We start from the raw sequence: 25,672 nt of genomic DNA, 5'->3' as shown, positions 1-25,672 counted from the left end.
ACTCCTGGAAGAGGTGGGGGTGCCCTGCCCACAGTCTTCAAAAGTGCAGGCACCAAAAGCTTTGGGTCCAGGCTGAAGAGCAGCAGCACAGTATGTGTACATGGACCTAGAGGTGTTGATCCAATTGTGAGTAAGCAAACCCCGAGACTCCTCTACTTGAGCCAGCAGCTGGGTTTGGATGTGGTTTAGGGGACAGCAAACCCCATCTTCTGGTTGCTGGGGAAAACACAGGTCTGTGGCTCCTAGTTTGGTTTCCTCACCTTGCTGTGTTGCACCTTGCTTGAATGCCCTGTGATAAATTGAGCTTGTGCTGTTGTGTGACCTTGTCTCTGGATCATGTTTGATTCCTTTTCTGTACTTGACCATCATTTCTTTGCACTATGTTGCCTCTGCAGCCCTATCATCATTGGTTACTACTTTGGTGAAGGCATATTAACTTCTGTAGCTGGGACCTTAGCCCCTAAGAGCAGGTCCTGGAGCAAGGGTGGAAAGCTCATGAAGAAGAGGAGGAGGAGGAGGAGGAGGAGGAGGAGTTTGGATTTGATATCCCGCCTTTCACTCCCTTTAAGGAGTCTCAAAGCGGCTAACATTCTCCTTTCCCTTCCTCCCCCACAACAAACACTCTGTGAGGTGAGTGGGGCTGAGAGACTTCAAAGAAGTGTGACTAGCCCAAGGTCACCCAGCAGCTGCATGTGGAGGAGCGGAGACGCGAACCCGGTTCACCAGATTACGAGTCCACCACTCTAAACCACTACACCACACTACACCACCTCTAGTGATGAGAAAGTCACAGTTGTATGAAACTCTGAGTTGTAGACAGTGCTATTTTTTCTAGAGAGAGGTGCTGGGACTCACCATGAACACTTCCCACATTCTCTTAGAATGGCAATGGCACCCGCCTGAGAGGTGCTGGACCTGAGTTTCGGCAAGTTATGGCTGAAAAAAGCTCTGGCTGTACAGCATATTTTCAACAGCAAGAAACAATGCCATATTTGTTGAGCATTCCAGCAAGTGCTAACACTGCATGCCAGGGAAGATGTTGCTGGACTCCAAATCCCATTGCACCCAACCAGCATGGTCAATGGTGAGGGACCTGGAGCTCAGTAACTATTGGAGGGCCACAGGCTCCCCAGAATCATAGAGCTGTAGAATTGGAAATGACCCCTGGGAGTCATCTAATTCAATGCTCTGCAATGCAGAAATCTCAGCTGAAGCATCCATGACAGATGGCCCTCCAACCTTGGCTATCCCACGCCTGGGAGGGCACCCTGCACACCCCTCGAGAGAGCGCCCACCCTGGGCAGTGCAGGCATATGCTCCACCGCTGTTACCAGCGTCAAGTATTGGAGTGAAATCAGCATAACATTTGGAGAACCACTTTTTCCTACCGGTTGTAGCAACTGGAATGTGCTGTGCTAGATGCTGTATGATTTTTAATTATATTTTTTATTGCTGCATTTATTACATATTCTGAATTCTATAGACTTCAAATTACAATACAATGCAATGCAACATAAGAGAAGAAGCAATCAATGCAATTAAAAAACAATATGGATATTAAATGTAATAGATGTGCAGTCTCCCATCTTCAGTCACAAAGCCATGGACACCCCCACAGGCTACCTGAATGAAATTTGTTTGGGAACCCCTGGCCCATTTACAGCTTTTGCCAAATGCAGACAACAATAAAATATATAAAACATCTGTGCAGAAGAGTGGGATTCATTTAAATAATGAATTGGGGCTACATGACCACAGCAGACCGCAGAATAGAACCAGAAGAACCTACTGGATCAGGCCAGTGGCTCATAGTCTAGCATCCTGTATGCAGAGTGGCCAACCAGATGCCTGTGGGAAACCTACAAACAAGAGCACTCTCCCCTCATGAGGTTTCCAGAAACTTGTTTTGAGATACATTGCTTCTTCTGGCCAAGCAGGCAAAGCTTCGCCATTGTGGTTAATAGCCACTGACAGCCTTATCCTACACAAATTTGTCCAGTCCTCTTTGACTGTCTTCTTTGGATGGGCCTGTGTGTGGCTGGAGTCTCATGGTGGGAACAACACCTCCACAATGCAGCCCTTCTTCTTACAGTGGGAGTTTCTCCCCCTGCCCTCCGTGTTTTTATAAAACAGCCAAGGGAATCCAGGAGAATGAACTGATAATAGTGAGAGTGTTTCACTTTGTGAGGAAATAGAAATGCTGTTAGAGGAAATTATGAGACTTGGCGGGGCTGGGGGGAGACAGATAAAATGGCAGAGAGACAACTCAAGGAGGGTGTCTATGTGAGTCTGTCTTAAACATACCATCTGCAATTTGAAATGCCTGTCGGTTTCCAAGGGGAAGTTCTACCCATGAAGGGCTGACGTGATGGCACCTTTGTGGTATCAGTGCCCTGCTTGTGTGCATTCTTTCCTAAACCACAGTTTAATTTTACATCGGCCTGACACTGTGCTCTTTCTCAGTCAGTAGGATTGAGTCAGTTTGTGTTTAACATCAGGCTTATCTTAACATTTACATTGCTAAACCGTAGATTAAATCGTGTGCTATGCATTACATAAGGAGATTTGCTTTCTTGTTTTACTGATGTTTACACAGTTGCAAGGGTCGAGGGGAATTAAGTTGGACATGAAATGGAGGGGGGGGGGGAATCAGTCATTGGCTTACCCAGAAGTACTGTATAGGCTATAGCAGGAGGTATGGGTGTTTGCTGGAGAATGAAAGGGGGGGGGGATTCCTTTGGTGAAAGTATGGGTGGGTAATCTGTGGACCTCAATACCCATCAGCCCCAGTCATCATGGCTAATGGTAGATGCAGCACTATGGTACTTGCTGCCACAGAAGGCAGTGATGGCCAGCAATTTGGATGGCTTTGAAATTTGTGGAAGAGAAGGCTACTGATGCCTCCACAGAACAGGATTAGACACTAGATAGACATGGCTAGGGATGCAGGTGGCACTGTGGGTTAAACCAGAGCCTAGGACTTGCCAATCAGAAGGTCGGCGGTTTGAATCCCCGTGATGGGGTGAGCTCCCGTTGCTCGGTCCCAGCTCCTGCCAACCTAGCAGTTCGAAAGCACGTCAAAGTGCAAGTAGATAAATAGGTACCACTCCGGCAGGAAGGTAAACAGCGTTTCCGTGCGCTGCTCTGGTTAGCCAGAAGCAGCTTAGTCATGCTGGCCACATGACCTGGAAGCTGTATGCTAGCTCCCTCGGCCAGTAAACAAGATGAGTGCTGCAACCCCAGAGTCGGCCACGACTGGACCTAATGATCAGGGGTCCCTTTACCATTTAGACACGGGTAATCCATCAGGCTCTTTTGATTTTCTAATGTCAGGGCTGAAGGAAATGTAGTATCCAGCTACATTTTACTCAAAGCAGACCCATTAAAACTGATAAAGGTAAAGGTAAAAGGTACCCCTGCCCGTACGGGCCAGTCTTGACAGACTCTGGGGTTGATCATTGCCATTAGTTTCAATGAGTAGAAAGTAGTGGAAGACTACCCATTGTAGAATGGTATCAAACTGATACTGGCAGTAGAAACGTAGAGTTAGATCCAGACTGAAGTTGGATCCACACAATATGTTTATAGCTTTCCCCAAAGAATCCTGGGAACTGTAATTTGTTAAGGGTTCTGGGAATTGTAGTGCTGCGAGGTAAATTGTGAGGAAAAGGGCTCCATGGGCTCTGTAAATTATAGTTCCCAGAATTCTTTGGGGGAACATTATGTGTATGTGTTAAATATAAGATGTGGATGTGCAGTCAGTCACACAGAGCACAGTCTCACAGGATGTATCCCAAATAGGAATACTGCTACACAGATGTTCAGCGATGCCTCTATCACTTTTGAGTGGAATTACCACAGCCTCCTTCCCTCTCGCCCTCCCCCTTCCTATTGTGGGGTTGGAAGGAGAGGTCATCTAACCCAAGCCTCTGTTCAATTCAAGATCTTACAATCAGGGGTGCCAACTTGAATAAAATATTGGGGGGAAGGCAAATATGCCCCACCCTGCAAAACCAATCACATGACGGGATGCACCCACACCGTTTGATTGACATTGCCTGGGGGGGGGGGCTCAAAGGGACCTCAGCCCCTAGGAGTTGACCCCTATGTTTACAATGTAGGAGGCAGTTACAAGTGTACCTGACAGATGACCATTTACCCTCTGCTTCTCTTGAGGCATGCTGTTGTTCCACTGCCATAACTTTCTCATAAAGTTTAGCCAAAATCTGATTGCCAAACATTTCCACTGGCCTACTAGAGTAAGCCTGCTCCATCTTCTCTGTGACAGGCCTCCTGATCTAAGAAGGGTTCTATCATGCCTCTCCTTAGTCTTCTTTGGGCTATATGCCTCTTTCTTTCTTTTCTTCCTATGAAGAACTGCTGCCAGAGAAATTCTAAGTTGTAACTGCAACCCGTTTATGGGCTTCCCCTAGGAATCATTCCAAAAGTGCACCCACAGAGGCAAAGTTCTGAATGATCAGGCCTTGAAATCATCCAGAAATTTTTTTCATGTTCTCTGGAATGTGGTAAATCTCAAGTTTCGCCACATGGGGGCACATCCAGAAGAAACTGTCACCCTGTGAAAAATGACAGGTAAAAATCACATTGTGGCAGATTTTAACTTATTGTGAAAGACTGTGGGGATCTGGCTGCAGTGAGGACAGTCTGGGAGGGTTACAAAACATCAAGCAGCACCAGATTGGGACATTTTGACATGCTAATTGGAAAAAAACCACCTCTCTAATTCTGTAGCCTTACTCTGAGGTAAATATTGGGGGAAACTGCCATATATGGAGGCAGCTGATTCATTTAGCTCATTGTTGTCAACAATGTTGGATCTCCAGGTTTCAGATAGAATTTTTTTCTAGCCTAACCAGTACATACTAGGTTATTTGACCTGCAGTGTCTGCATGCAGTGCAGGTATTCTACCCCTGAGATATAGTTTGTCATCTCACGCCTCTCCCTGTCACCTTGGCAACCCTTATTTTGCACAGACCTAAAAACTTTCTCTGATGTGTAGATGCCTGGCCATTGTGTCATAATGGCTTGAATTGAACCAGCCTGGTGGCCAGGCGGGTTGGCATATACTGGCCCATGGATTCCTTACCTGTCACAGTTCTGTAGCTTGCATTTTCCCTTCCTATTCCAAATATTAGCTATATTTTGACATTCATTAATTTCTTGGGTTTAGCAGAATCTCTCCTTCCCACCCCCCACCATAACATTAGCAAAGCTATGTGTTTCTGCCAATTGCTGCTCTTGCAAAGGGGTCACTGTGTGGTTTATCATTCATATAGAGGTGGCTGGAACCTATTTGGGCTGTTAGGAAGAAAGGCTGAGAGGCCAGAGGAAGGTTGAGCCGAAGCCAATGACAGGCAGAGCTACCTAATTCTAGTTTTGTCCCCCATTCTCCTCCTTGCTAAGTCCTACAGGGATGAAGCTGAGAAGGAGCACGAAGAAGATGACAGACAGGGGCACATGCTAAGCTGGTTGTAAGTAAGAAAGCAAGCAAGTTTGGGCTGTCTGAGAGCAGACTGAGGCTGATAGGGCTTTGCCCCATTTGTCCTGATGGGCCAGTCTCCACTGCATATATATATATATATATATATATATATATATATATATTTCAACTGTGTACAGAAATGTCAGGCCATCTGCTACTGCGCTCCTTATTCATATTTATTTGGAGCATTTGTACCCACACTTCAACCAAAAAGGCTCCCGGGGCAGCTTACATACAATCAAAGAAAGATGGTCCCTATCCTCAAGCTCGCAGTCTTAAAAAATGAAAAGAGTGGGAACCATGGTGGCTCAATACTTTATTGACTAGGGGTTGCCAGGCTTAAGACGGACAGTAATTGACTAGTCAGACATGATGATCTCTCCTACTACCGAAGGCAGCCAGTAGTGCACATACCTTATGCCAATCAAATTGAGTTTATAAGTCATAACTGTTGCCTCCCGCATTGCTTGTGCTGTGTTAGCAGCACTGAAGGAACCTCTCCAGGGCATAAGCCTGGGCAGCGTGCATTAAGGTCCTGGGCTGCCCAGGTAACAAGATAGCCCCCCTTGACCTCACTCATGTGGTCCAAAGGAAAGCAGAGCAAGATGTTTGGCACCAGCTTGGCTGCAGGAGTTGCTGGAAAGAGCTGTACAAGGTGCCATCTAACTGCCTTAGGGACTCCACTCTGGATTTGTGTAGGGTTACTCCTCAGCCTTTTCTTTTGCTGAAGATGTCCTGCAAGGCAGCAGGTACAGATGGTTCCCCAGGGTGTACTCCTGAAGCCTTTTTCAGGAATCAGTATATCTACAAGGCAGCAGAGGTTTAGGATAATAGTATTCCTTCTCCCAGGTGGGCTACCTTACCAGGTAGAGAAGATCCAGCTGCCCCTTGGACAGGAGGGAGGAGGAAAATAAACACTAAAATTCAGACACCAGTTTCTAACTAGTTGTTCCTACATGGACTAGCTGGCACAGTTCAAGAGCAAGGAGGTTCCTGATGGAGCTGGGCTTCCAGAAAAGCTGATTAAATGAACCCTGCTTACTGTTTCTCCCACTGAGAGAGAAAGGCTGCCCCCAAGTGACAGTTGAGGGGACAGGAGGCCTGATGGAACTGGCCTGTTGCAGCAGAGCCGATGGAGCAAGCTCTGCTTCTCAGCTCTCTCAATGCCAGCTCTCATGGTATTTAATGGCTTTTGGGAACCTTACGTCACCACCACACACTCATTACCTGTGTCTCCATGTGTGTCTTCCCACTTACATTTTGACAGCAAGGATGAATCCAATGGATTCAAGTTATAAAGAAGGAAATTCTGACAGTAAAAGCTGTTCAACAGTGGAACTGACTCCCACCAGGAGGTGATGGACTCTCCTTACTTGGAGGTTTTTAAGCAGAGGTTGGATGGCCATCTGTCATGCATGCTTTAGTTGAGAATCCTGCATTCCCTATGATTCTATGTTTTGTGGACAGGGCAGCCAACAAACAAGCTCGTATGCTGCAGGAGCTATCTCTTCCCACAATCTGGAATCAACCAGAGTTCTGGGCGCATGTCTGTTGGGTTGCATGTGACTGGTCCAAAGTCACCCGCTGAGCTTCATGGCTGAGTGGGGATTTGAACCCTGGTCTCCCAGGTCCTAGGCTGACACCAAAAGCATTACTCCACCCCTTGTGATGTGGGATTGCTGATGCTGCAGTTTTAGATAACAATGAAGTTATTTGAATGCTGAAAATATTAACATCAATATTCATACATATTTTTAATTGTACTCCAAGAGGCCATAGGTATAGCCAAGGGGGGGGGCAGAGGGGCAGTTTTCCCCCAAATCAATACAAATCCGAGGTTCTGCACCCCCTAACAACCCCCTCTGTGAACAATCCTGGCTATGCCCATGCTAGTGGTGCCACAATAAAACTGCTAGCACATTTCCAAAGTTAAGTAGGGTCCAGTATGGTTTCTAATCCCTGCATTGCAAGGGGTTGGACTAGATGACTCTAAGGGTCCCTTCCAACTTTACATTGATATTCTTATTCTTATTCTAGTATTGCATGCACATAGAGCAACCCACAATGACACCCGTTTGGAAGCAACCAGAACCCCCGTCTCTCGTCCGTGGCACATGTGAACTCCACTCCAGCTGCGAATTGGCGAGCGGGGAGGGATGCTAATGCAACGCGTCTCGGAGTCGTGGCTCTTGCCGCTCGCTCCACCCCTTGTGGTGGGTGTTGATATTGCTGCTGCCGCCGCTATTTCTGCTTTTCTCAGCCAGCCAGCCAGCCAGCGAGTCAGTCAGTCAGGCTGCTGCTGGCTGTGGCGGCGGCGGCAGCAGCAGCAGCCACAGCTGAAGCCAGCAGAAGCGAGCGGAAGGAGCTGAGAGCAGCAGCAGAGCTGCCTTCCTCCTCCTCCCTCCGGCCGGAGAGACCATCGCAAGCCCCGGCTTGTCCCCCAAGCGCGGCGAAACGGAGAAAGCCCAGCTCGCCCTCCAGATGCGCTGCTAAGCCTGCCCTGCCCCGGTGACTTCTCCTAGCCGGGCTGGGGGGAGGCGGACCCGGGGAGGGGGGGCAGCCAGAGCTCGGAGTCTCTCCTGCCTCCCTTCGCAACCGCTATGGATCTATTCGACTTTTTCAGGGACTGGGACTTGGACCAGCAGTGGTAGGTTTGATTTCCCACCCCGCTCATCATCCTACTGCGATGCCTTCGGGTTGTTGTTGTTGTTGTTATTGTTATTATTAGCATCATTAATAGTGCAGCTCAGAAACCTTTTGTTGCATCTTCCTCTCCCCTCCTTCTCAGTGTCTTGTCTTTAATAATAATATCGAGAGCCATGCACCCGTGGTGGTTTTTGTCCGGAGGTGCGTGATGCGCGTCGCATGCCCTGTTTTTCGGAGGATGCTCCAACTTGGAAGTGGTCCATTTGCAAAACAGGCAGCATCTATGGAAGAAGTCGGCATAGTCTCGCTTCCTTTGAACCCGCTCTAGCATCCCATTATTTGAACCCCCTCTTTGAACCTATTCCCAACTCAATCCGATCCGCTGGGGGTGGTGTGGTGTTTGGGGGGTGGGCGTGGGGGTGTTGTTCACGCATCTTTCATTTTCCATGTTTCAAAATAGGTATCAGGACCTATGCTTTCTTCAACCTGTGGGATAAGTTGCAAGGGTGTGTGTGTGTTGGCTACCAAACCAAAAGCAACAAAAAACAAGGGGGGTTATCCAACCAGCAACACTCCCCCACACTGTTCATACATTGTCTTCATTGTGGCATTCTCAAACCTGCAGTTTAGTGGTGTCAGTTGCAAGATTTCTGTCTCTCTCTTTCAAAAACTGCCTGTGATTGTCTCTCCTCCTACCCTCTCTACTGATCCAGAACTGAAGTGATAGGGTCCCCCCCCCTTCCTAGTCACTGTCAGATCTCTTATTGTTTTAACTTATAAGCTTTGGAAATATCTTGACCATTACCATGTTTTTCTCGAATTTCAGATATGTTGTGATTTGCAAAGAAGGGAGTTGTGTGTGTTGGTTGTTTTTATTGTGAACTTGCTACAAAAAAATAAATCAAGCTTGGCATCTTTAAAAAAGAAAAGAAAAATTGGGGTGTTGATACTGGGAGAGCAGAAGTAGTGCAGAAGTTGTGATTTGATTGTGTATTTAACTTGGAAAACAGAGATGCTTTGTTGCCCATAAATATTTAAATATGATTTGCCAATGTCTGGACTGGTTCTGTGTTTCACTCTGCCAAGCTAACAAGTTGCAATTTGTGCTTTCGCTCTAAAATTTAAAATAATAATAATGAGCAACCGGATTGTGGCCATTTGAGGTAGGCTGTAATTTACTAACCAGGCAAGCAAAGTAAGTAAATGAATAAATTTGCATTTTGCATGCCTGATTGGCAAAAATCTTGGCGACATAGGTAATATTATGATGTGTTTTGCTGAGAGAAGGGCAGAATCATTTAAATTTGCTGGCATTTTAAGTAAATAATTGCTGAAAATACTAATAATAAAACATCTAGATTTTATATCAAGCTAATCAGTGACACTTTGTCAAGCATACTGTAGTTGCCCAGCTTGAAAACCCTGAAATACTGTCATGTTTTCATTTATTTTATTTTTATAGCGGTTGAGAATCAGTCCTTGGGACGATAAATTACTTGGTATCAGTTTTAATCAGCAAACCAGCATTGTGGATCTTGTGAAGTGTTTTATCAGCTCTGTGTAAACCATCACATTATGTCACTTAATAACCTTGCCGTTGTTACTTAAAAGTAATAATCACAATAAAATTAGTGCTCAATTAAATATGCTGCTTCACAGTATCTTTACCCTGCCAAACTAATTTATTTTTGCAGACAGCTGATAACCACTGTATTGCTACTCAAACAGTATTTGCATACAATTTGCCTAATTTATAGTGTGGGTAACATCATTAATTTAATGGAAGCTGTTACAACTGAGCATGGAGGTGTCATTTGGAAAAGGAAGCATGTTGCGGTGTTTGTAGAGTCCAACACTGGCTGGGATCAGGATGGTGAATGTTGAAATGATGTGTCTGAGAAAGAAGGAAACTGTTAACATGTGTTTTTGTTGTTGAGGTTTTGGTGGGGGTGGGGTGGGGGTGGACAAGTGTTACAATATTTCCTCCTCTTTCCTGATCACCATTAACTTCTTTTATCAAAATATTGCTGTTTTGATTTTTTTAAAGGCATCTAATGCTTTTGGCTGCAGGGGCTCTTTCGAGAGTTCGTCTCTTCTGATCTCATATGTGTCTCAGCATGGAGTATCTCCATAAATTCTTCGACTTGTGTGCCATAATAGGCAAATGCATCAATTCGGTGGGCTTGGGTCTGCATGGTGTTGTGTACATGCACTCACTGGGGGTCTCTGTGAATTTGTGTTGATGTTCACCAAACTATTTTCTGCTGGTGAGAAGAATTTGCCAGCATAGGCACTCACTGAATGACCCCCTCCCCAAACAAGCCATAGTCATCTATAATTTAATGGCTACTGCTACACATTTAAATTTTTAACTTTTGTTCACCCTGTGCATCAGATTCGTGCCTCTGCCCTGTTTACTGCTAATTAGCTAGTTGCGGAATGCGTGCGTTTGCTCCTCAAAGTTGGAAGAAACTGTACATTAAAAAACCATCCTGCTTTTTTAAAAAACTAAAACAAAACTAAAACCTGGGTGCAATAGGCAATCCACTCAGCGCTTTGCAGCAATTTGCCCCCCTGATTTCAGCGGCACTTACTCCCAAGCAAATGCATAAGACTGGGGCTGGAATTGACCAGTGCAAACAATTCTGATGTATGTTGGCTGCTAACTGTTGTGCATTTACATCTAAGTAGCCTTAAGTTCTATCTTTAAGGAACAACAAAAGATAATTTGCCAGAGATGAGCACACAGCAGCAGCCAATCTCTCCCTTAACCTGAAAGAAGAAGGGTTTGTAACCCTGGGATAAAAATATGCAGTGAATTACTGCAATATGTACATCTTATTCCACACAGTCAGTGTGCAAGGACACAACTACATTAAGGAAATGGGATTGTAAATCCAGATACTTATACAAAACTAGTATAAGCATGTGATTTAATGGAAATTTAAATTGTAACCTGCTTGGGGCAGAGAGCTAGTCTGAGGTTTGGTTTTCTCTTGATGATGCTATATAAATATAATAATTATGTTGGGAATGGAAGACCAAAAGCTATAGGATAGGTTTGGGGTGGGGTCTGTATCAGAGAATTCCACATGTGTTTCATAGTACATCTTGCAAATGAACCCCAAAGTAAAATTGTACCTGTCTATTTATTCATTACATGTCCCCCCCTCACCTAAGGAACTTGGATTGGAATTTATGTAGTCCCCCCAGTTTTATCTCCACTACCTCTCGGTATATTAAGCTAAAATACAGCAAATGGTCCAAGCCCATACAAGGCAAATTGTGGCTATCTGGGGATCTGAAGGCAGGTTTCTCTCCATGCAAAATTAAAACTCTGCCCACTACTGGCTCTCTTAGAAAATGACACATGTTAACTGACATAAGGCTCTGTATCAATCTAATTACCTTGGCTACATTCATATCACAGTTTATTTCATTTCCCTGATGTTTTCCTAACTGTTAATTTCCAGATTATATTTGAGCTTCCACATGACATAAACTAGATTTTGGAAATCTAGTGACATAAAAAAATGAAAGTTTAGTGGTAATTGCACTAGCATTTTAATCAGGAAAACCAACACAATTTTCCCCGTGTCTGAGTGGACCTTTCATCACCTTGTTTATGGAGATGTGGAGGCCCAGAAAGAAACCTGGGCAACATGGAATGACAGTGCTCTCCTCAATCCACTTTTGTTTTTTGATATTACCTGGTCCTTTACGAGGAATGTGGAACCAGATAATGTTGGACTCAGAACTCCCATCAGCCCTGGCCAACATGATCCTTGATCTGGGATGATGGGAGCTGGAGTCCAGCAACACCTGGAGGGTCACAGGATTTCCCCTCTTGTCTCCACTGTGCTCATGGGACTTTACAGCACTAAGCAAAGCAAGGCAGATTCCTAAGGTACATAGAAGATTATATTTAAAGATGGCTGGAGGTTAGGAAGGCCCAGGGGTTGGTAATTAGAAACTCCACAATATGGATGGGCTTTGATGGGGCTGTTGCAGGAAGAGAGAGTGTTGGCACTAGGTGTGTTCAGGAAACAAATAACAACAACAACAACAGCAGCAGCACCAGCACCACCAACAATTTATGCCCTACCCATCTGGCTGGGTTTCCCCAGCCACTCTGGGCAGCTTCCAGCACATATAAAAACAGTAATAATAAATAAGGACAAAGGAAGAGAACTGTCAGAGTCTGAAGTGCTGTGGTTGATCATGAGGTGGGAAGTCCTGGGTTCGAAATGCAGCATGCCCATCAGGTAACTTTAGCCAAGCCATAATGTAGCAGCCATTCCTCAGCATCAATAGCATATTATACTGAAATGTGTAGGAACATAGAAGGCTTCTACAGAGTCAGGCCATTGGAACATCTAGTTCAGTATTGTCCACATTGAATGGCATTGGCTATCCAGGGTTTCATGCAGGGGGCATTACCAGGCCTACGTGGAGAGATGCTGTGGATTGATCATGAGACCTTCTTACCTGGAAATCAGGTGCTCTGCCACTGATCTAAACTAGTCATTCTCAACTTGTAGGCTTCACTGAGCCAATGTCTATTTGGCTTTTGTGTTGCAGCAGAATCCTAGGTACAGAAAAAAGTCCTATTATGTTTGATAGTCCAGGGTATTGCTGCTAACAAGCAGTCTTGAGTTATCAGCCTTCTGCTGCAGGGCCCAGATACTCTTTCCTTCCCACTTTTTCGAAAAGAAAAGGAAAATCTTTGCTTACAGGGCATGTGGGGAAACTGACGAGCACAGCCGTGGTGAAACCCCAGACACCCTACACCTTAATTTCTCCCAAGGCACCTGTACCTGTAAATTAGTTCAATTTAAGGTAAAGGTAAAGGTACCCCTGCCCGTACGGGCCAGTCTTGACAGACTCTGGGGTTGTGCGCCCATCTCACTCAAGAGGCCAGGGGCCAGCGCTGTCCGGAGACACTTCCGGGTCACGTGGCCAGCGTGACATCGCTGCTCTGGCCAGAGCCAGAGCCAGAGCCAGAGCCGCACACGGAAACGCCATTTACCTTCCCGCTGGTAAGCGGTCCCTATTTATCTACTTGCACCCGGAGGTGCTTTTGAACTGCTAGGTTGGCAGGCGCTGGGACCGAGCAGCGCGAGCGCACCCCGCCGCAGGGATTCGAACCGCCGACCTTTCGATCGGCAAGCCCTAGGCACTGAGGCTTATAAGACTTGGTAGGCAGTATGGCACAATGGCTACTCCCTTAGTACTATTAATGAATTAATGAATTAATGAATCAAAACACACCTTCAAAAAAAGGAAAGATAATGCTTCAGAGGGTTTTATTTGTTTGTTTACCTCATAAAAAAGAGAGGTTGATTTACACCAGACATCAACAGTAATCCAATTGCATCAAACGGGGAAGAAAACTGGACATTTATTCAAGAAGCTAAAACTCACTAAAGTGTAACATAAATAGAAAGGTCAGAAGTTGCCCTGTAGCTGGTGGAGCTGAGAATGGACCATCTGTAGGTCAGGTCTCCTTCACTCCCCATATCCCCCCCCCCAATGTCTCTCTCCTAAACCAAGGCACCTGCTCCCCACCAGGGCATTCCGTCAAACCTACTTCCTCAATTGGGAGTGGGGAACCCTGCTTGCTTGCCAGACAAAGGTGAATTGTTTTTGATCTCTACCTCAACACATTTGTACCTCCCTCCCTCCAATATGCTGCCCTGGGATGCCTTCTCAGTTACTGTGCTTTACTGCCCTGAGGCCTCAAATCACTTATTAAATAACTGTTTCCCTCTGAACACAGGGATGGTTCAATGTTGCCTAATGGGTACGTGTGAAATGGAGTAGATAGATTCCCTCCCCCTTTTTTTTCGCGGTAGGAGTTGGAGGAAATTGAAATACTGAATGGAATACTCATTAACAAAAGAAATCCCATCTCTTTCCCCTTCTGTTCTCTTTTTGGAAGTTAAAGTGTGTTTATTTAGGGAATTTGTATTAGGCACATCCCCAAAGTAATTATTTAGGATCATTTTCAGTTTCCCCACTCCCAAACATAAAGGAATTACTCACCATGCTCCTTGCATGTGGTTGAAGGATTAGGATCTGTCAGAATGAGCCGCTGAGTCTAGGAGGAAATAAAATACAGTCCGGTTTGAGGCTTGGGAGGGTGGAATAAGCCCCGCAATTGATTATGCCGTAACATACTAAATTTTTCCTGGTCTTCCATGAGATTGCAAAGGATGTTAAACCAGAGTGGATCCTGGTGTTTGCAAAACACACAGCCTTGTATGCCACTGATGAGTCGAAATGATGAAGTAAGTGTGATGGAGGGGTGGGTTGTTTTGCTAATGAGTAACCTAAGAATGTTGCGGTTTTTTAAAAAACACACACCAGAGAAATCAAGAATGGACTAATACAAAAAGAGTGAGCTTTCAAGAAGTGAAAAGAAAAGAATCCAGAATTTTTGGACAGCTTTATGTACTGTATGCACTGTACATATATAAGCCCCATGAAATCAGATGGAGGTGGGTATGTGCAGTTTGAGTGTGAGATTGCAGGGGAGAGCCTCAAATGCCCTCAGATTTAAGCTCAGGCACTGCATGCAGAAAGTTGGGAGTTCAACAACATCTGAAGTACTAGAATCATAGAATCATAGAATCATAGAGTTGGAAGAGACCACAAGGGCCATCGAGTCCAACCCCCTGCCAAGCAGGAAACACCATCAGAGCACTCCTGACATATGGTTGTCAAGCCTCTGCTTAAAGACCTCCAAAGAAGGAGACTCCACCACACTCCTTGGCAGCAAATTCCACTGTCGAACAGCTCTTACTGTCAGCTCTTACTATAGGTTCCCCATCCCTGTGCTGAATTATGTGTGTTATTGTTTGTTTTTCAAAAAGTCACAGATTTAGTATCTCATTTAGATAATACATTGAAAGCACTTAGGAAGATGTATCCCTCCTTCCTTTCATTTTGGTCTCCAAGATATGACATCTCACCTATTGGCTTGGTAGAACGACTTGCCCTAAACATCATCCATGTATCAAGGGTGAAGGACCTCAGGCCAGGAGGTTGAATATGGCCTTCTGGGACAATCCTGAGGTCACATCCCCAACTCAGGCCACATCTATCTCCAGGGAGTGGCTGTAGCTAAGTGGCAGAGCATCTGCCTTGCATGTAGAAGGTCCCAGGTTCAATCCCTGGCATCTCCGGGTAGGCTGGGAGAGAACCCTACTTGAAACCCTGGAGAGCTGTTACCAGTCAGTGTAGACAATACTGAATGAGATAGGCCAGTGGTCTGACTCGGTAGAAGGCATTTACCTATGTTCCATGCTCTGTTACTCACTTATCTGTATACAGATTTTCCATCAGCAACTGGAAACTACAAACAAGTGACTGGTTAAATCAGGCATAGGCAACCTTCAGCCCTCCAGATGTTTTGGACTACAATTCCCATCATCCCTGACCACTGGTCCTGTGAGCTAGGGATCATGGGAGCTGTAAGCCAAAACATCTGGAGGGCCAAAGGTTGCCTATGTCTGGGTTAAATGATGGTATTTCCTAGGAGTTTGGAATGTTTTTCAGGTTCCCTTTCTTCTTCTCAAACACCTATTCTCCAAATATTATTACCTGATACCATCTAAAGTAACTTAGCCAGCAGAAACCCCGCCCCCCATGGTATGTATTGGTTGCTGGAAGCATCAACATCAAAATCTAGTATTTGATTGAGACTGTTTTGGCTGTATAAAGAATGCACTCATTCCAGTGCATTGGGAATGGAGGAGGGAATTATTATTTGTAGCAGTGCATCTTTCATGAGATTAGTGGTGGGGGATAAATTTGATTTAGTACGTATTTAAAGGTGAACCTACATTATTTGCACTTTCTGAAACAATATGTAAGCGCAAACACAGCTGCCCTTCAAAATTTGCACTTCTCCACGTTTTACAGTGCAAGTTCTCCAGTCAAGTGATGTGTTCAATGTAATGTAACCTATTCTACAAAGGCTAAAACTCACTTTCATTGTTTCACCCATTTTTGCCTCTTTACCCACCCACTACTGGAATGTGGCTCCTGAAAGGTTGTCCTGAATGGAATTTGGCCCTCAGATTGGAAAAAATCCTGGTATATTCTGTTGGATTCAGTCTGCTCAGCTAAGCTTTTTCTTTTATTTTCTTTTTTAAAAAAACAACCACCCTACTATCGTTTTTCAGTTCAGTACTCTGTCCACAAAGGGAACTAAGGAATACCTAACAACTTGAAAGCTTTTACTATCCAAAGGTAGCTGGCTAATGATGCTTGGCAATTCAAAGAGTTGTTTAAATTGTTGCAGTGTCTCTTGGACATGAACTCCCTGACCCTGATTATCTACAGACTAATGGAGATATCTAGAGATAAAAGGATATCAGAAGAGGAGGGAGGGAAGAGAAAAACAAATTCCTTGTCAGCATGGATTTGAAGTCTGCTTCGGATGACTTGTAATGATCCAGTGACCTTAAGTTGAGAAATGCCTGAAAGGTATGCTGGACAGCCAAGTGAGTAACTAGGGCTATGTTGTACCTCTGCCGTTGGAGGCAATATGCTTCTGAATGCCAGATTCTGGTAATCACAGGTGGGGAGACAGCTGCTGCACTCAGGTCCTGTTTTGGGGCTTTTGCTTGGCCACTGCATGAACAGGATGGAGGAATAGAGGGGCCTTTGGGTTAATCCATCAGGTGCTTTTTATATTAACTTGCGTTACAATCTTAAGTTGAAGGAAGTCCCGCGGAGATCAGTTAAGCACATTCCCTAGTGTGCATGCTTCGTAAAGGGGAATGCCTTGCTCTACAAATTATTATTTTGGATCCTGGCCAAGCAAACATCTGAATGCTTATCTACAGCTTGTCTGAACTGCCCTCTTGAATGGAATTCTTGTGTGTAGAAGCCAAGAGCCTACACATGTTCAGCAACAGGCAAAGGAAAAGATGCAGCTCTCCTCGGACTGTACCACTTCAAGAGGACCAGGCCAACAATTACCCTGGGAGGGTAGGAAACCTGTACCCCTCCAAATATTGGTAGGCTCCAGCTCCCATCAGCCTCAACCAGCATCAAGGTTGATGGGAGTTGCAGTCTAGCACACAAGTCCTGCACCCCTTAGCTAGCATGGCCAATCGTCAGGGATTGTGGGATATGCTGGGCTTTCCTGAGCATTCCATCTTGGCCTCATGATTCTCCATAGGCTGTGAATGGTCCTGAGCTACAGCCCTCAGCAGCCATCCTTTGCATTCTCCTTGAGTGCTTTTGCTTGGCTGTAAATGTGTTCTTGAACTCCGATCATGTGCCTTGCTTATCTAGAGGGAGAATCAAGAAGGGAAGCATGAATGTGAAGAAACTAACCAGAGGCAGCCCAGCCATTAGACAGGGTGAGGTCACTGCCTCAGGTGGCAGATGCCCTTGAGGTGACATTCCTGCAGGCGCCCTGCCTGCCGTGCTGCCAATGTTGGACAATTTCAGCACCAATTTCTGGCAAGATCTTGTGGGATGCGGAAGATGTCACATGATTTTGGGTGAGATCTTGCCCCAAATTGATGCCATCTAGCCTGAAATAGGTGGAATTGGATGTGGCAGTGTGCACGGTGGCAGCAGAGCAAGGACGGCAGGTGGCACCGGTGGCAGGAGCAGCAAGGAAAGGCAGCACTTTCTCTTTCACCTCAAGTGGCAAAACAGGATGTACCACTCCTGAAACTAATGTACTGTACAAAGGTAACATTTACATAGATTGTTCCACCCACTTCTGCTTTTGGCCTTACCTACCACTGGCATGTGGCCCTCAGAAGGCTTTCTAGAAGAGGATGTGGCCCTTGAGGTGAAAGCAGGTTATCCACTCCTGTGCTGGAGCTTCTGCAGAGAGTCTGCTTTTCGTGACTCTTCAACAGAAGAGGGAGGGCCGATTAACTTATTTCAGTGGGCGGGGGACTTGCAAAGCCAAAGTGAATTTTAAATGTAGATTAGGAGTAAATGTTGACAGCTAAGGCAGCATTACCTCAGCTGATTAATTTATAAGGATGCTGGTCAATGATTTTAACCAACAGCTACGTATAACAGAATCTTAATGGGATCTGTCTGTTAAGATTATACAAAGGAGAAGTGTTTGATTTATTTCATAGAGTATTTCCCCACCGCCCATCCCCTTTCTTCAAAGCTCCACTTTAACTTCATACAAATAATGCATTAGTCACACAGGATAAAATGGCATATTGAATAAAATTGTGATTTTGTCTGCCTTTCATAATCTGATTTAGTAAGGGATTAAATCTGTTTGAGTAGTTTATTCATATCATAAAAAGAGATTGTTGGCTGAATGAAATCTTTTACATCTGCCACTTTCTATCTCATTAGGAAAGACAGTAATGCAAAGCCCTTCATTTCTTTATAACGTATTCCCCATCACCACCACACATCCCCTGGCATTTCTGAGGATAGTTATTTGTTTGTTTGTGGTCCTCTGCATATATTTGTGTGCTAGATTAAGGCCGGGTAGGATTAACCACCAAAGTTAAATACTGCTTTTGTTGTTGGAAGCAACTGGCCATGGGGCTTAAGAAAGAAGCAAGACTCAGCTATGAAATTTAGGCAAAGTATAGTGCTTTCACCCTTTGTCTTGTGGGATTCTTGGAGACTTCTGGTTGGCCAATGTGAAGGGAAAATGTTTGACTAGAAGGTCCTTAGGTCTGAACTAGTAGACAGGGCCAGCTCTATCATGCCTCAGAGTGAGGTAGCTGCCTCAGGCTGTAGCAGATGTGGTTGCTAAGAGCAATGGCAGGATGCTGGAAGACAGAGCTCTGTGTGACAATAGCTCTGCCTGACCTCCCCTATATTAGCCTGCTATACTCAAGTGTCAGGAATGGGCAGGATGCTGATGAGTGTGCACTGGGGGCAGAGGCGGAAGTAGGGCTGGAGTATTGACTTGGGAAAGGGCGTCAGTGATTTGTGGGGAACTGTACCAGCAAGGAGGCAATAGTCAGAGGCAAGGGAAGCTTCAGTGTTTGAGGGTAGAGCACAGGATGGGTCTGAAAAAGACAAGGAAGATGTGGGTTGAAGACAGATGAGCAGAAGAAGTTTCCACACAGGTGTAGGCTCTGGCTGCATGTATGCAGCCTGCTGATAAACTGCTGGGGGGGGGGGGAGTGGTCCCCTGCTGCTGCAACTGCTCTGTAGAGTGCTTACCTTGGAATAGTTTCCTAGACGCTAGGCTGGTGTGCATAGGAATCCAGAGCTGTACAAGTGACTGTAAGTGTGATCTTTGACAATAAAGCACTACCTATCTGCTGTGTGCATTCCTTTGGATGGAAAATGCCCTTGACGTCAAGTGAGGTGGAGAACTCTGTGTAGAATTGTGGTTTCTGTACATCATGGGTAGGGAACCTCATTCCTGGGGCTCCTTCTTGGTTTTCCATAGGCTTCATCCCTTCTCCCCAAGCTACATCACTCACCAGTACTGCTTTGCACCCTGAATGTTTATGTCCAGATGGAATGTGATGGGCATGTGAATCTGTGTAGAAATTACTCTGTTGTACAAAGGTAAAATTTGCATCTATTGTTCCACCTCTTTTTGTCTGTGGTCCTGTCCACCAGTACCAAAGAGGGAATGCAGTCCTTATGCTGCAAAAGGTTCATATTCTCGGCTTTAAATGGGTAGAGGGGAAATTATTTTGCCCTTCTCAAAAGAAAAGAAAATGTCACGAGCTGCTCCTGCTGGAGGGGCTCTCCTTGCACACTTCATAGTCTTCATCTCTCTTTGTTCCTAAATTTCTCTGGTCTTTCAGCCTGTTGCCGACACCTCAAATTGTCCAATTTCACTGGGGGTTTTTTCTAGCATGGAACACAGAGCGTTCGTAGTAAAAACAACAGCAGCAGCAACAAACCATGGCAACACCTTCCCTTATGGCTTGTTTTTCTACCTAGCTTACAAAAATTTGTTTCGTAATATTATTTATTTATGCAACCAAGAAGATCCTGCTCTGGAATGGCAAGCAATCTTATTGGATGAACATTGATGATGATGATGATGATTTCATGGTATTGTACAGTTGGAAGGGACACAAAGCATCATCTAATCTAACCCCCTGCAATGCAACTTTATATTCTTATTAATTAAAATTATTAGTCTCTTTCCCAAAAAAAATAACTCAAAGAGAATAGCGCATCCTGTAAAACTAGCATTAAACTAAAACTGAGTAAAATCAAAACCTCATTCATTTTTAGAAAGCAGGAGTAAAACTGTGATGGCCTGGGATTCCGATTCAGAGGCTGAACCAGAGGAATCCCAGCCTGCACAGGAGTCCCTGCCTCCAGGGCCGGCTGAACTGGGGCAAGGCCTAGATTCTGAGGAGCCTGCACCTGTGTCAGATCCTCAAGAGCAGGCACCAGGTGAAACCCTTCTGGCCCCAGAGGTGCTTGAGGACTCAGTGGCTACAGGTGAGCCTCCTCCGGGGCCCAGTAACCCTTCGGCCTCTCCTGAACTACAGAGGCTTAGGGCAGAGAGGCGAAGGGAACTGGTTGCTCCCAGGAGGAGTGCTCGCCTTAAGGCCAGAGGAGGCGGGGCTCCTGGGGGCCGGGACCGCCCCTGGCCTTAGAAGAAGATAAAGGTCAGTCAGCCCGGTCCCAGGTTGCGGGAGCAACGTCGTGGTTGGCTTCAGACCTTCCAGTGTTCCTGTTCCCTGCTCGGCCTCCTGTTCCTGACCTTCCAGCGTTCCTGTTCCCTGCCCGGCCTCCTACTTCTGACCTTCCAGCATTCCTGTTCCCGCCCGGCTCCCAGTTTCGGACCTCGCCTCTCATCTTGTGAACTCTGACTACGATCACGGTACCTTCCCCCCGGGACCAGCACAAAAACACAGTGGAAAGTAGTGGACTCTCCTTCCTTGGAGGTTCATGAATGCATTGCAGGGGGTTGGACTAGATGACCCTTGAGGTCCCTTCCAACTCTAAACTGCCATGATTCTATGACCCCACCTACAGATAATTAAAGCCAAATGCCTGGCGAAAAAATAAATCTTTCCCCCAAGTGCCTAAAGATGGTGCTAGGCAAGCGTCCCTGGGAAGAGCATTCCATAAGCAGGGAGCCTCCATTGAAAATGCCAGGTCTTGTGTTGCCACTCTCCTGACCTTCCATGGAAGGGGCAAACAGAGAGGAGCCTCACAGAGAACCACATTTGCCAAGAACATAAGGTGAGTCCAACCATGTGCTACACATGCAGACTCTATATCCATGGAGGAGGGAAAGGTAGGGATGCATGCGGAACCTCCTGCCCCACTTTCAACACATTGTTCCAACATGCTCAGTCTTGACCTTTCCCTGGGTTGAGTGGAGAAGGTCTGCAGAGGGCTTCTGTTTACATCTGTCAACCCCCAGATAGCGGTGGGAAGCTCCCTGGCAGGGGTTGGGGTACATGAAGACAACAGCCTGCCCTGGTTCTTTGTCTGCTGCACCTGGAATTTTGAAGTAGACTCCCCCTGTGCACAGTAGCATCTGGTGTCTATTGTGGCAGAAAGCAGAGAGCCCAACAGGAGGTGGAGGCAGAGCCAACGACAGGCAGAGCCAAATGATTCTAGTTTGGGCTCCCTCTTCCTCCCCGCTGAGCTCTACGGGGACAACACCGAAGATCGAAGGGGAATCTGGCATGCAGTGCCACCCCAAAGACTGACTGTAAAGAGAAAGACTGGCAGGCGAGTGTTGGCTGAGTTTAGTGGAGCAGTGCCCCATTTGCCCTAACGGAGCAGCCGCCACTGCCTGTGGATGTAAATTCCGTTCCATCTTTCATGAGCTATCCTCTTTGAATTTACCTAATCCTTTTAAAATGTCAGCTGAGTTAATGGTTTTTGCCACCTCTTGTGGCATTGCATTTAATGAGATAATTATATGTGTCATTTCAAGTGCCTCCCCCTCCCCACCTTTGGTGTGTCCTAGATCTGCTGATAGATTCATAGGTGGAAATGGGATTGTAGCACAGTGGGAGGGGGGGATCTTCCTTTCCATACCACTCTTAGGGTTCATCAGAACATAGCCACCTGTTCAGAAAAATAGGGTGGCCAGTTGCAAAAAAGGACAGGGCTTGTGTCAGCTTGCAGGGGCAGCATTTCCTGTTTCGCCACTGCCACTCCCTCAACCACCTCTTCTTGCCACTGCCACCACATGCCCTGCTGCATCCACCACTGGTGGAGAAGCACCACCATCATTGGCACTGGCTGAGATCTTGCCCTAAATGGATGCAATATTGCCCAAAATCAATACTGATGGCAATAGCACTTCTCCACCTGCAGTGGAGGTGGCAGGCAGGTGGGGAGCCTGTGGTGTGCTGCCTTGCAGCTTCTGCCGCCTGAGGCAGCAGCCTCGCCCTGCCTAATGCCTGGGCCGGCTCTGCTAAGCTGAAACCCCCTCTTAAAGTACACAAGCCCTGTCCTCTTTTAGCATCTAGCCCAGTGTATTACAAACGCCTCAGGGCTTTGCCAGCATTCACACATGCACAGCAATGCTTTTTTTTTAAAGTCCATCTTACTGTTGTCTGATTGCTTTGTCTAATCCTGTACCCAGTGTTACTGGCTGCTATAAAATATGGTACAAGCATTAAATAACAGAACAATAACACACAAACAACATTCCTTTAGCTATTTTGGCTCAAGTAGCACTGCTGTTTGTGTATGTGTTTAAACATAATTAAAAGTGCAGAGAGAGAAAAATTCCATGTTTGTGCCTCTGAGGGAAATGGTTCAGTAGTGGCTAAAACCAAGCAGAACAGACACAGTGAGAAGTTTATCAGTGCATGACCCAGAGTCCTTAAAGTGATCTGTGGTTGGCAGTTGCGCTGTAAGTCTGCTTCTTGTCTCGGTTATTGCTCTGGCTAAAGTGTCTGCGCTTAGCAATTAGAGGGTGAGTAGATCACCTAGAAAGATCAGGTGAGAGTATCTGGTGATGATAACACTAGCTCAGCAGGCAAGCTCCTTGGTGACACCATTTCTGCCATCTCTCTTAATAAAGGCAGCTAATTATGGAGAGCTTGATCAGACTGATATTATTTGCCTGAACGAAATGTGTAATTTCCAGTTAAACAAGGTAGAGTTCAGACTAATAGCCTTGGGAGATTTTCATTGGCCTCCTTATGAGTGTCAACTTGTACCATTAATAGCCATCTTTATTGGATTTTGTATTTGGAAATGTTACTTAGGTTAAATGATGCCCAGCCAAGGCATCTGACATACAAGTTGTATGTCCAAATAATTTGCATGCATTTTGATTAAGTAGTTTAATTACAACTTACATATATCCTCCTGTGCATTTAAAATAACGGCTCTGGAGGAAAAGAGCATGCTTTCTGGATCAGCAGAAGTAGACAGGAGAAATAGTTTTGCATGGGAACCTTGCTTTGAAATTACACATTCTGCTAGCTTATGATAGCAGATGTTTTGAACATTCTTTGTTGAAGGCTACAATCTTGAACACACTTACTCGTAGGGGGGATTCAGTATTGTGCTATAGCAATTGTTCTGTTAGCACAAGCATTTCAGCTTGCTAAATGGAATGACCCTGCTCTCCACACCCAAACAGTTCTCGCACCCACCCCTAACCAATCGGAGCAGGAGGGAGAGATGAGCAGGGGAAAATTCCCATTGCACCAGCAGAAGTCCTTGTATGGACTACTGCAAGTGGGACTCAGTAGCTGAATCTGGCCCAGTGGAACATATTCCTGACTAAACGTGCATTGGATTGCAATGTAACTCTTGCAACAACTTTGTAAGGTAGGCTGACATTAATAACTGTACAGTATTACAATCTGGCATGGAGGATGACCCCTCATTGAGGCTGTATAGTGAGCTGATGCCTGGAGTCAGATTTGCGATGCTGAAAGTAATTGCTTGAAACATAAGGAGCCTCCAAGTGACTTACAAAATTTTAAAAGCATAAAGTGTGGCATAAAAAAGAATGCATTACAGTAAAAAAAACTATGCAGTAGCCCATAAAACAAACCCAATAAAACAGCAGCAGCAATGGTGGGGGGGGGGGAGTCTACCCATAAACAGAAAAATCATTATAGTTCATAAAAAGCCTGGGAAATGAGATAAGATTTCACCTGGCGCCGGGAGGATGTTAATGAAGGCACTAGGGAGACTTCACTGGAGAGAGAGCTGTGCAAGTGGGGAGCCACAACCAACTAGTCCCCCTCCCTTATCAGGACTTCTCATCTTGCAGTCTATGCTCTTCCCGACAACAATGCACCAATTTGTTGGTACCACACCATGGTGGGACTGAGGCTGATTTAATGGAGCCCATAGCTCAGTTGGTGAATTCAGACTTGAGGTGACCTGTAACTGACTTGGTGCAGATTTCACTTGCTCGTTGTGCTGATGGTGGAAGACCTGTTGGGTTTTGATCCAGTTCCTTTCCTTTTCTGGGATGCGGACGCAGCGCATCCTGACACTCATTTGAGGCTTGTAAAGAAAATGAAGGAAGGACAAAAATAGCCATGCCTTTAATGGCACTTGTGGCCCCCTGACCACCTGTCCCAGGGGAAAGAGGAAGCCAGAGTGGTTTAAAACAGAAGTGAAACTTCTAGCTGCTCTTTGGCGTCAAGAGTGCAGACCACAGGTGCTAAAAGCTTGGGCAGTGACAGCCATGATATGAAAAGAGAATTTTTGCAATGGGTCCCTTAGTTGTGGGATGAGTTGGCCTTCCTCAGTGCTGTGAAAAGGCAGACATGCAGATCACTAACTCAGTTTAATGCCTCTCTATCTCCTTTCATATCTTTAAAAGTGCTCTGCGAATGTTCATTTAGTGCTGTGCCGCTGAGCAACATTCAGTGCTTAAAGTTCATTCCAAATTTGAAGGGCTGGAGGCAGGAGGCAAAAGCCAGTTCCCCTCTGAATCAGCATTCTAGGAAATCTGAAGTGTCCGCCATCAACATTGCCTCGAGTATCACCTCACATATCAATGAATTGCCCCCCCCACTCCATTTTGTGCCATATGGGGCTGAGAAATGGGGCAGAGAAATGGGGCATGGTGTTCATTATTCATGCTAGTATTTTTAAAAGCAAAGCGAAACGAAACATTGTTAAATAGCAAAAGTGTTCAAGGGATTTAAGGGGAGGTGGGGTATCATGGTGACATCACAGAAGGCTAGCCAATTAGCAGGATGCAGGGCGGCACCTCTGCTCTAGGCTTGCAGAGCTGTGTGTCTCCTGACTTGACCCTGGCTCTCTAGAGAGAAAGTACACTTGTGTTGAATGTAATGTGGGTGCTTACAAAGTGCCTTTCTTTATGTCTGCCTTTATCATTATTGCTTCTAAAGAAATGTGAAGTGTGCAATGGTGGCTGCAGGAATAAGGCAAAACCTATTTCCTTAGATTCCTTTCCCCCTCTCCCTCCCCCCCTCCCCTTACTGGGGAGCACCAATTAGAATATATATTTTTGTTTCCAAATTAGTTTTTGTGTTTTATGCGAAGCAGTTATTTTCTGCAGATGCAATCATGTATTAAGCTCACTAAGTTTCACACACATACACAGAAGTTTTCAGGGA

At 45.6% G+C, this 25,672-nt stretch overlaps 1 protein-coding gene across 5 annotated transcripts in view; it reads left to right on the top strand.

The window, feature by feature from the left end:
- The first annotated feature begins 7,774 nt into the window (after window positions 1-7,774).
- AFF2 (ALF transcription elongation factor 2) overlaps window positions 7,775-25,672 on the top strand; it is a 392,417-nt gene continuing 374,519 nt past the window's right edge. For 3 of the 5 annotated variants that reach the window (XM_079962632.1, XM_079962631.1, XM_079962630.1), the window contains exon 1: window positions 7,775-8,151. In XM_079962632.1, the coding sequence (XP_079818758.1) occupies window positions 8,105-8,151 (47 nt within the window). In that variant the 5' untranslated portion in view covers window positions 7,775-8,104. The remainder of the gene's footprint in view (window positions 8,152-25,672) is intronic. The other 2 variants (XM_079962636.1, XM_079962633.1) reach the window with 1 other exon arrangement.

The sequence above is a fragment of the Podarcis cretensis genome (assembly GCF_951804945.1).
Source record: "Podarcis cretensis genome assembly, chromosome: Z".
NCBI lineage: Eukaryota > Metazoa > Chordata > Lepidosauria > Squamata > Lacertidae > Podarcis > Podarcis cretensis.
This window is presented reverse-complemented; position numbering and strand designations above follow the sequence as displayed.